This window comes from Solenopsis invicta, chromosome 4 (genome assembly GCF_016802725.1).
Source record: "Solenopsis invicta isolate M01_SB chromosome 4, UNIL_Sinv_3.0, whole genome shotgun sequence".
In the NCBI taxonomy this organism is placed as follows: domain Eukaryota; kingdom Metazoa; phylum Arthropoda; class Insecta; order Hymenoptera; family Formicidae; genus Solenopsis; species Solenopsis invicta.
This window is the reverse complement of record NC_052667.1, coordinates 15,823,656-15,835,704: the sequence shown is the minus strand read 5'-3', so window position 1 is coordinate 15,835,704 and position 12,049 is coordinate 15,823,656. Positions and strand designations below refer to the sequence as shown.

At 35.0% G+C, this 12,049-nt stretch overlaps 2 protein-coding genes across 3 annotated transcripts; one reads left to right on the top strand and one right to left on the bottom strand.

The window, feature by feature from the left end:
- The first annotated feature begins 223 nt into the window (after positions 1 to 223).
- LOC105196893 lies at positions 224 to 2,633 on the top strand. Of its 2 annotated transcripts, XM_039448362.1 has the most exons (4): positions 224 to 1,691; positions 1,788 to 1,944; positions 2,095 to 2,381; positions 2,495 to 2,633. In XM_039448362.1, exons 2-4 carry the CDS (start codon positions 1,872 to 1,874, stop codon positions 2,573 to 2,575), a joined length of 441 nt encoding a protein of 146 aa, XP_039304296.1. In that variant the 5' UTR covers positions 224 to 1,691; positions 1,788 to 1,871; the 3' UTR covers positions 2,576 to 2,633. The 2 variants fall into 2 exon arrangements, with proteins under 2 accessions (XP_039304296.1, XP_039304295.1); XM_039448361.1 differs by having other exon boundaries at positions 224 to 1,944.
- A 4,973-nt stretch (positions 2,634 to 7,606) lies between these two features.
- LOC120357601 lies at positions 7,607 to 8,920 on the bottom strand. Its single transcript, XM_039448439.1, has 2 exons — positions 8,195 to 8,920; positions 7,607 to 7,988 (listed from the first exon to the last, which is right to left on the bottom strand). The coding sequence occupies exons 1-2, from the start codon at positions 8,383 to 8,385 to the stop codon at positions 7,607 to 7,609; spliced, it is 573 nt and encodes a 190-aa protein (XP_039304373.1). The 5' UTR covers positions 8,386 to 8,920.
- Between the last annotated feature and the right edge of the window lie 3,129 nt (positions 8,921 to 12,049).

Here is a 12,049-nt window from a genome sequence, read left to right as displayed (position 1 = left end):
GCTTTACTTGAATTGTTCGAAAAAAATTTGTTGGTCGAGCTGCAAAGTGTCAAAAATACGAAATTTTAAGGAACAAAACAGGGTGTGCTTTTTTACTGCATAAGACAAGGAAGTTAAAAGAATTTTGAAAATCTGCTGATAGAGCGTTAAAGTTGGATCTTCAAGCTTCAAAATGCTTTTTTTATTTTTTATCTACGATAATTTTTCACCGTGTTACAGTCATTTGAAAATCAGGCTGAAGAGTATGAAATTAAACGGAATAATGTAAAATAATATAACGTTTCCCACCTCCCATAGTATATATGAACAAAGGAAAAGGATCGACTAAATCTTGATATTCACTTGATAGCTATTTTATACTTTGTTCTATTTCAAAACTTCCAATATTGCAATTCAAACCTATATTTATAAGAGAAGAACAAATAAAAAGTAGACTATTATCATTAACAATAATAAACTGAATTTCCGCAAAAACGGAACAAGAACTTTCATCTATTCCACAAAGTAATACCATTTTAGGTTGGTACCGAGTACCTTTATGATTGACCCAATTAGTAACAAAACATATATTATAACTTATATTGTTTGGTAATGATAACATAAAATTATTAAAGTTATGATGTTTACTAATATCAACGATATTTCCTGATTCTATTTAAATATTTGGAAGAATACTTTCTTTAACCATAAGTTTATAACAAAATAAGAATTGATATTAAGTAACAATTGAAAAGGCAATATTTTTCATGACATAAAAACATTCGAAATTTTTTTAAGATTTTTATAAAAACCTTCAAATCTAATTACAGATAAAGAAACAAGTGGTCCACATTGCATCATGATTCTTGCATAATGAATGAGATTATGATGTTACAGTTAATGAATTGACATAATATTTAACCGTGAAATGCGTTAACAGACTATTTACAGATTGTACAGATTGATTTCTTTGCACAAAAAGCAAGTAGGCATGATGCAAGTGTATTTTCCAAAATGGATTAAAATTAAAATAATTTATATTCTTAAATAGTCGTCAGAATTGAAGAAATCAGAATTTTTATGTTTATCCCACACAGTTTCAAATTCACATATAGCTCTTTGTAAAAACAGTTGTCCTACCTCTACGGGATATCGAATGTTTAAAGCGTTAAGCCCAAATCACATTAGCGATTGCCGATTGCGATTAACGATTGGCGATTACTTTTCAACCAATCAGAGCAAAGCAGTCGCCGATTGAGATTAGCGATTGCCGTTTAAAAAGCGCTCTATTTTATAATCGTCAATCGCCATCGACAACCAATCGTAGCCAATAAAATAATCACGTGATTATTATAACCTAACAGAATCAGTAAAGTACTTGTGCCCATGGTGGACGTCTGTCGTATCGTACGGAAAGCACTTTAATTATTAAAATTTTAACTCTAATTATCATAACAATTAGTAATGATCAAGGTCCATACTTGTGTTCTTGATGGACGCCCTTGGTGGACACGTGTGCCATAACGGGTGACACTCTTTTGGACACAGCACGATTGGACACCAACCAATCATCTTGACTTATCTAACCAAACCAACGGAAAAACTCTAGGCATCGGCCGCTGTGAGTGGTGGTGTCCAATCGTGCGGTGTTCAATCGTGCGCACCCCTGCCATAACTGTCATATCGTAAGAAAAGCACTCTATCTCCCATCCGGGAGTACCAAAGTGATAATCGAACATTCACAGTCAAATGTATTTTGGCAATTGACTCAAGTGTATTTATTTACAATATTCATAATGCCACCAAAGAAGCAAGCAATTAGTACTGATCAAGAAGTTTTATTAATTGATGCTGTAAAAAATAGACCGCATTTGTGGGATGTTTCTCATCCAATGTACAAGCGAACAGACTTGAAAGAAACTCTGTGGCAAGAGGTAGCAGATATCGTAGGTCCACATGCAACAGGTAAATAAAAGAATACAATCTAAATTTCATTTCTGAGTTTTCAGAAGAGCTAATTTTTCCTTGTTTTTAAAGTAATATAATGATGTTACGTTAGTTTAGATTATGCTTCTCTATTATTAAGATAAATGTTTAAATTATTTTATTTTTTAGCTGAAACAGTTCGTGAAAGATTTATCAATATGAGAACTACGTTTATGAATAACGAAAAAAGAATAAGGGAGTCAAAACAAAGATGCAGTGGAAAAAGTACTGATGAGATCTACAAACCTAAGTGGCCATTCTACACAAGTCTGCTGTTCTTAAAGAAAGCCTGTGTACAAACGGAAAGTTCATCAAATCTTGATGTACTTGAAGACAATCAAGCTGATAGCGAAGAAAGAAACAATAATCTTGTTAATTCAATTAAAAGCAATATGTATTTTGATACAAATTTAGAGGTAACTATTACTAGAATTAAATTAATAATTAGTTCTAGAAGAAACGATGTCTTTTTTTAGCCGATTGTATATTTAATTTTATTATAAACGTATGTTGTATGACCATGTTTTAGAAATGGGTATTGATACCACCTGATACCAATGCATCTTTACATGCTTCACATCAAGATGACAGCCAAACAGATTTCAATTAGTCTTCAATTGAAACAGTTGGATTTTCCGGTACATCATCATTGTCATCTGAAGGATTTGAATGTGACTTAGAAAATTTTGAACCTGTTTCTGAGAATTTAACTTTTGTGACTAAAAAAAGAACGCGATTAGATAAGGATCCAGTTTACGTAAAACGTGGGCAATGAAGAAAAAGTTATGTGTTATGGAAAAAGCAGTAGAAGCATTAAAAAAAATAAGTAGTGAGAAAATGCCACAAATTCAGCAATCAAAGCCTCATCATACTACTGATGCTTGTGAACATCTGGGTTTATATATTGCTGCTCGATTAAGAGAAATGAAACCAGATATACGTTTGCGTTGTGAAACAAAGATTATGACAATTCTCACTACTTTGCAAGTACCGAAACACAAGAGTAAATAATACATCATGAGTGCTATAGTTTTGTTGTTTTTGCTAAATTTTACTTGATTCAATTTTCTGTTTATTTAAAGAGAACATAGAATGTTTTTTTTCTATTTACATATAACTTAACATATTTTTATTAAAGGGAATTATATTCCTATGAAAAAAAGTTATTATATAACCGTTATTTGTTTAAAAAAAACAGGTTCAGTAACATTACAGATATATTAAAATACTTAGAATAAGATAATAGTTTAACATTTTTAAAAATTTAATACTTAACATTATGCACATTTAAAATAAAAATAATTAAAATGTTATCCTAGCAAAGTGATATCTTAATATAATTTTAACGTTTTTGTTATTTCAATAAGATTCAACGATAGCATTAATTTCATTGAAATGTTATTTAACGTCATTTTCAAATAATTTTTTTAACAAGTTTATATAATTTTTTTAACAAATAATTTACAAAACAATAATTTTTTTAACAAATAAGTTTTACGTTTATTTTTATGAGAAATTTTTATTTCCAATTTCTGCTTACAAATCAGTATATTATTATCAATCAATGTTATACGAGGTGTGTTCAAAAAGTATCGCGAATTTTGTGTTTTTTCAAAAATTATTTATTTATTCATGAATATCTATTTTGTCCCCTTCAAAGTAATCCCCATGAGATATTATACACTTGTGCCAACGGTTTTTCCAATCTTCGAAGCACTTCAAAAAATCATTTTTTTTTATCTTGTTCAGCTCCTCCTTCGATGCCGTCTTTATCTCGTCAAGCGTAGCGTAACGTCGTCCTTTCATGGGCCTCTTCAGTTTAGGGAACAAGAAAAAGTCACAGGGGGCCAGATCTGGGGAATACGGTGGCTGCGGCATCATTAGTGTGTTGTTTTTGGCCAAAAAGTCGCGCACAAGCAACGATGTGTGAGCAGGGGCGTTATCGTGGTGCAAAAGCCAATTTTTGTTCTTCCACAAATCCGGGCGTTTCTGGCGGATTGCTTCGCGCAAATTGCGCATAACTTGCAGGTAATATTCCTTATTGACCGTTCTACCCTGTGGACTCATGATGCACCACGCCCCTGCAATCGAAGAAAACTGTCAGCAAAACTTTCACATTCGACCGAACTTGGCGCGCTTTTTTCGGTCTTGGTTCGTGCGGCAGCTTCCATTGAGATGATTGAGCTTTGGTTTCCACGTCATAACCATAAACCCACGATTCGTCACCAGTTATGACTCTCTGGAGCAAATTTGGGTCGTCGCGGACAGAGTCCAACATCTCATTAGCAATGTTCATGCGATGCTGTTTTTGGTCGCAATTGAGCAATTTTGGTACGAATTTCGCGGCGACCCGTCTCATGCCCAAATCATTGATAAAAATCGAATGGCACGAGCCAATCGATATGTTTAGGTCCTCAGCAACTTCTCTAACGGTGATTCGACGATTAGCCAATACCATTTTCTCCACTTCATTAATTTTTTCGTCTGTTGTTGAAGTGCTCGGGCGTCCGGCACGCTCTTCGTCGTTCACATCTTCTCGGCCTTCTGAGAACATTTTGTACCACCGATAAACGTTGCTTCGGTCCAAGGTAGCTTCTCCGTATGCCACAGTCAACATTCGGAATGCATCCGCGCACTTAATTTCGTTTTCCACACAAAATTTGATACAGGTTCTTTGATCCATTTTTTTGAATAGGTAAAAATCGAAGACGATCCAAAACACGTGCAAGCAAAGCAGCTGTCAACAATTAAGTGAACATTCAAAATGGCCGAGCTTGTCGGCATAAGTGAGAGACATGAGTACCAACATAACGCCACAAAAAGATCGAAATTCGAATATACGTAACCCGCGAAAATTCAAAATTCGCGATACTTTTTGAACACACCTCGTATATGCATATGTATATACAGGGTGTTTCAGACCACCCGTACACCCCTTTTCTCTTCGCAGGATTAGGACCAATCAAAAATATGTTCAGACGAAAGTTGTTGGGTTTCAAAAGATCTATTCAATGATCTTATCAGTTTGACCTTGGATGGCGTCGCCAAGGTCAGATCGTAATCAGATTAAGTTTTTTAAATGGAACACCCTATTTTTGATTCCAGAATCTAATAGCTGGTGTCAAGACCTTTCCAAAACACTATAAGAATGTTTATTTTCGTTGACTACTTTCCGAGTTGTGCGGCTTGAAAGTTACACTACCGCCAGCATCAGCATTACTCAAGATGTACCATGTGGTGGTTACTTAGTCGGATTTAATCTTGTGTGTGGGTGTGTGCATACGTGCATGCGTATGTGTATGGGGGAGGAAAAGGGGAGTCAAAGTTTTATGTACTCTGCTTTTGTTTATTAACTGGATTGATTATGTTTGGTGATCAATCATGTCCAGATTGACTGTATGCATTTTCCCGTGCTTAGCATTATCCAGAATGAACGACGTGGACGTGACCAGAATTTCATCCCATTGGGGTGCTTGATTCACGTGAGTCCCCTTGCCTCTCACGTTTGTGGTGCTTGATTCACGTGAGTCCCCTTGCCTCTCACGTTTGGGGTGCTTGATTCACGTGAGTCCCCTTGCCTCTCACGTTTGGGGTGCTTGATTCACGTGAGTCCCTTTGCCTCTCACGTTTGGGGTGCTTGATTCACGTGAGTCCCCTTGCCTCTCACGTTTGGGGTGCTTGATTCACGTGAGTCCCCTTGCCTCTCACGTTCGGGAATGAATGAGTGTATGTTTTGTTAAGCGACTAAATGTTCAAAGTGAGCACCATTCTCTGCGATGCAAGCATCAACTCTATTTTGAAAATCATTGGTTGCTCGAAGAATTTCCTCGGCACGTAAGGATCGAATTGCTTCACTTATTCTACGAATCATATTATCCCTCGTAGTCGGACGTTCATGATAGACCAAGTTTTTTATCCTTCCCCAGAAATAATAATCAAGGACGGTGAGATCTGGTGATCGGGGTGGATAATTGATTGGACCGTATTTGCCTATCCACTTGTCGGGGAACATAGTATTTAATGCCGCACGAGCAACTCTCGATGTATGAGACGGACATGCATCTTGTTGGAACCACATGTTCAGGCGCAATTGCAGAGGAATATTTTCTAGTAAGACAGGAAGATCTGTCATTATCAAGGCGGAATATCTATCACCGTTTAGATTTTCGTCAAAGAAAACAGGACCTATGATTTGACTTCCAATAATTCCACACCAAACATTGATTTTCCAAATGGTTTGATGATCTACTTCTCTCAACCAGTGAGGATTATTTTGTGCCCAATAACGAGAGTTCCAAGTATTAACAGATCCATCACTTTTAAGTGTACATTCGTCAGAAAATAAAATTTTCAAGTGGAAATCAAGTGGTTGCTGTCTTATAAAGTTGCAAAATACAAGTCTCTGTCTAATATCGTTATAATTCAACGCTTGATGAACAGACATTCTGTAAGGGTGAAATTTGTTATTTTTTAGAATGCGCCAAACACTGATTTTACTAACACCAGAATCTTGTTCTCGTCGTCTTAAAGAATCATAAGGGTTCAATTCTGTCGATGCAAGAATTTCCACTGTTCTTTCATCCATAATCGGACGACGAATTTGTGTACCTTTGTTATGTTGAGGCTGAACGACACCTTTAATTTTGATTCGTTTAGCCAAACGTGAAAAAACATTTCGCGAGTGAGGAGTCCGATCAGGATAACGTTCCCGCCACAATCTTTCCGCTGCAATGAATGTACCTCGACACTCACCTAAAATTAGCAGCATATCATATGCTTCTTCATTGGAATAGGACATGGCTAAATAAACCTAGACTAATAAAGAGGGTCGGATTTTTGTTGCGCGATTGATACTGATATGACGGTTATTGAAGACGTAGGTGACAAGTTTGAGAGAGTTATTGTCACTCGTGTTGAGTTGAGTCACAATAGCGTTGTGGTGAATACATCTCTACTACATCCTATGCAAATAACAATATGTATAAAATCACGAGTTAGACATCGTTACGCAGAAAGCCGCGCTCGTTATTGCTCGTGTGCTACCGTTAAAGTAATAATGTAATTACATAATATTATGACATACATATGTATGTGACTATCTACGGTCGCGACAGCTAACTTTCACGATTTTTCATGATCTGTTTTTGTTGGCCCGGCTCGCGTGTTTACTTTCTTTGTGTCGGCTGCACGGCTTTCTGCGTAACGCGTGATTTTATATTGTTATTTACATGGTGTTGGCGGTAGTGTAACTTTCAAGCCGCACAACTCGGAAAGTAGTCAACGAAAATAAACTTTCTTGTAGTGTTTTGGAAAGATCTTGACACCAGCTATTAGATTCTGGAATCAAAAATAGGGTGTTTCATTTAAAAAACTTAATGTGATTTCGATCTGACCTTGGCGACGCCATCCAAGGTCAAACTGATAAGATCATTGAATAAATCTTTTGAAACCCTACAACTTTCGTCTGAACATATTTTTGATTGGTCCTAATCCTGCGAAGAGAAAAGGGGTGTACGGGTGGTCTGAAACACCCTGTATATGTGTGTATATTGTATCTTGAATAAACAAACTAAATAAAAAAAAAGGTTTGAAACAAATATAACATAATAACTTGAATAAAAATATAATAACGTTATTTTATTTATCGCACCATACGCTCTTGCCACGGCACAGCGCCCTCAGTATTAAAATAAAGACACCATTTATTTCTTAACTGAATAGCAGAATTTGCATGCCTATTTCCTCCTTGATTACTTAAGTTTACTAAACCACTTGCTGGCTCTGCCCAGAAATCACCCAATTTGATTTCACCTGACATTATATGTTCCTCATCAATAAATGTTGGGGGTATATATATAGTCCTACTAACAACTTTACTCCGTAATAGATTGTGAAGACAGCAAGTTGCCATTACTATCTTTTCAGCATCATCTGGGTCATATCTCATTGCAGCCCGATATATTTGGAACCTGACTCCAAGAACACCAAAGGCATTTTCTGCACAACGCCTAGCTCGTGATAATCTAAAAAATGTGTAATATAAATCATGATCTGAACATATATTATGGAAACATCTGGATTAAATTCCAAAAAAAAATTATTTAATTATTTCTTAGATTTCTATTCCAGAAAAAATAATTTCGTAATCCATTTGGAATTCATTCAAAACAGTTCCATATAATATAGGTCCAAGGATAATTTTAGTATTAAATTTAAAAAATCATCATACCTATAATTAAAAATTCTGCGATCTTTTCTTCCAGAACACTGAGGACCAGGATAAGGTATAAGAAGTTTTTCTGTCAAAGGAAAACCTTCGTCACCTACTAATAAAAAGGAAATATTTCTCTTGTGCCAAATATTGTAGATGGATCTGGAATGTGAATACTGTTGCTTTCCAAACGAGCCTTGAGAGTACATTTGTTCCAAACTCCTGAATCACTTATTCGTCCATTTCTCCCAATATCAACGTATATAAAACGCAGATGAGCATCGACAACTGCCATTAAAACAATACTGAAGAAATCCTTGTAACAATAATAAAGTGATCCTGATTTAAGTGGTGGATCAATTCTACAGTGCTTTCCGTCAATTGCACCTATGCAATTCTGAAATTGCCATAGTTCATCAAAATTTCGTGCAACTTCTTGCCACTCCATTTCAGAAGAAGGAAATTTTAAATATTCTTTTTTCAATACTTCAATAATAGCTCGACATACTTCTTTTATAATGCCAGATATTGTGCTTTGCCCTATTCTAAAAATCATTGACAAAGAATCCTGTGACTCTCCTAAAAGAAAAATACAAACTTAGAGGAAAAGAGGGAGTTGTAAAATATCATTTAATGCATTAAATTGAATAATTTGATATTCACATTCAAGACCTTCAAGATAGATTACAGTTAAAAAAATTAATATGTAACATATTTCTCAAAATTACATAGAGAGTATATACCTGTACAAATTTCTGCTACAAGCTAGATTGAAATTCAGCTTTTTATAAAACCACAATACTAATGATCAGTAATCATCCTAGGTTGCGTTTGAAAATTGTACTCGTAGATTAACTTTGAGTGACCAATTAGGACGAAGAAATATTAAGATTTCTTCATCCTAATTGATCACTCAAAGTTACTTTACCCGACGAGTAAAATTTTTGAATGCAGTCCTACAATATCTAAATAGACTATAATAAAGTAATTTTAAAGATTGTTCTTAGAATTCAACTTGAATTATACAAGATATCGTGATATTCTACCAACTCAGGTATATTTTATGACCATCGTCTTTTTTTTAAAATATAAATAAGAAAATTATGAATTTGACAAATGAAGTCATGGTATATGGGCTCTGTTTGTGGTCGTCTGTTATGTGCATCTTTCTTGTAACATTACAATAATCTTATTGTAGATGTTGTATAAACGTTTTTTAGAAGCAATAATTTTAACTACCTGTAGCTAAATGACGTAAAGTCAAAGACAATCTTTCTGCTGCTGAAATGCTTTCTCTTAAATGCGTATTTTTCTTCACAATGAGTGGAGTAACTCTCTCCAAAAGTTCTTTAAATGTTTCTGTGTCCATACGCAAACATCTGTAATATATGTTGTAAGAAATATTTCAACGCTTTTCTTTTAAATGTTTATTAAAAAAAGAAAACACTTTTTTACATACTTTCTGAATCTATTAGGATCTTCTAAACTAAGTTCCATGAACAAATTGTGATGTAAACCTTTTTCTTTTCTTTTGGCTACCCATCGGTGCACCCATTTTCTTCTATTATGTTTTTTATTATTACATTCCAGTAGCATAATAATTATAACTGCTAATAATTTTCGTTTCTGCAGACGTTGCCAATAATATTGATTAATATTGAGCGACATTTTGCTCGTTATTAAGATATGTATTCAAAATTACACTTGAGTCGTTGCCAAAATACACTTGACTGTGAATGTTCTATTATCACTTTGGTACTCCCGGATGAGAGATAGAGTGCTTTTCTTACGATATGACAGTTATGACACAGGCGTCCACCAAGGGCGTCCATCAAGAACACAGATATGGACCTTGATCATTGCTAATTATTGTGATAATTAGAGTTAAAATTTTAATAATTAGAGTGCTTTCCGTACGATACGACAGACGTCCACCATGGGCACAAGTACTTTACTAATCCTGTTAGGTTATAATAATCACGTGATTATTTTATTGGCTACGATTGGTTGCCGATTGTGATTGACGATTATAAAATAAAGCGTTTTCTAAACGGCAATCGCTAATCTCAATTGGCGACTGCTTTCTTCTGATTGGTTTAAAAAATAATCGCCAATTGTCAATCGCAATCGTCAATCACTAGTGTGATTTGAGCTTTACATAATTTGAAGACAAGGACCTCGGCATTTAGTGCTGTTTCCGCTTCATATCCAAATACATCAATAACGACAAAATCCTGATTTCAACAAAAGAAGGACCTATTATTAATGCAACATGTTGTCATGGTGGACCAAGTAATTTTGCCGTTCGTTTCTCTAATGTTATTTCAAAATCTGCGATTGTCTATAAAGAAGATATTAATACTTTTATAATTTTATGTCAATGTTGAAATTTTTTGTTCTATAAGAAAAAGTAATTAAAATAAGAGCCATAGTGATTAGCATGGAATATGGATCGAGTAGAGTATCTGTTCTACAGAAAATAAAATGTTATTAAAACGTGATCATCGCCTATCTTATATAATTTAGTTCTTTTAACTATAACATATTACACCTGTGCTATAATATTGAATCTACTAATCAGTATGCTTTTAATTTTTCTAATTTTAATTTTTATTTACCTTTACATGCAGAAAAACTCCTTTTTCAGATTCCTTTCTGGAAGGCCTTCAAATTTGTATTTTGCCATTTCTTATCTTGTTCACAGGAAACAAATGAGACATTAAAAGTAAAGTTACAATTTGCGTACTATTTATCGAAATAAATATTTATGTTAAGAATATAACAAGTTAATGTGTATAAAAAGGGACAGTGTATATTGCGACTGCACTCACGAGCGTGGTGCAACTACGTTAATTGCTCGTGACGATAGTTAGATAGGAAAGCTGTTCGTAAAGTCGCTCACACCAAATGCACGAAGTTAGACGATACTATTGGGCGCCAGGCACGAGCGAGCGTGCCACTCTTAGATCAAGACGTTACCAATCTTCAAGTTCCCGTAGAGAAAAATGCGAAAATACTCAACTTTGTCACGGGCAGTAACGGGCTCTCTTAACTGATAGCTCAACCACGGAATTGGCTGCGGGAGTGCAGAGTAGAGGAGAGCAAGGGTGCTTAAAGAGAACACATCAATTTAGTAAAAAAATTAACAATGTATTTCCGCCGAGATCTAACATTACTCACAAGATTCTGCAACGATGCCTCGCGATCTAGACGCGGTTGGAAAATACTACGGTCGTCGGTACGAGCTCACCAAACGAAGAGAGTCAAGATTTAATTCTAATTTGCGGCGTACAATACACGCCGTGCACACTTGAAACTCTAGGGGAGAGCGGGGCTGGTTGGTCGATTTCGTGAAATTAAAGAAGGGCAGTAATTATTTTATTTTAAACAATTGTTTATTGAATAATATATTGAATCAAATGTGCACATTTAAAAATTGCTTCATTGTGTTTGTTTTTTTATGTTCCTCGTTGATTTATGTATAGGAATTGCTGCTTGTTTTTTAGGAGCCTTCTTCAAGTTGTTGAAAAATCGAGCAACGTTTGTAGGGTTGAAACTTGAAACTTGAACAAGACTAGTTGCTTCTGGAGTGCGTATCGACATGAGTTGTTTCTCTTGAGGAATGAGCAAAACCAATCTTTCCCGGCCAATTTATTTTCTGTCCAAGACGCTGGCATAGTAATCGGAATTGCCTTTCCATATTGAAAAGCTAGTTTTCAAACTTCTTTGGGGCACAGACCAAATGTCCGATGCGCGCAAGAGGTACTTTTCCAGTGCTTTTTCTTGATCAGCAGTAAAAACTTATCAAAAAATTGTTTTTTATTGATTAAACTGCTTTTTTCTTTTTACTTTTGATACAAAAGTAGACAATTA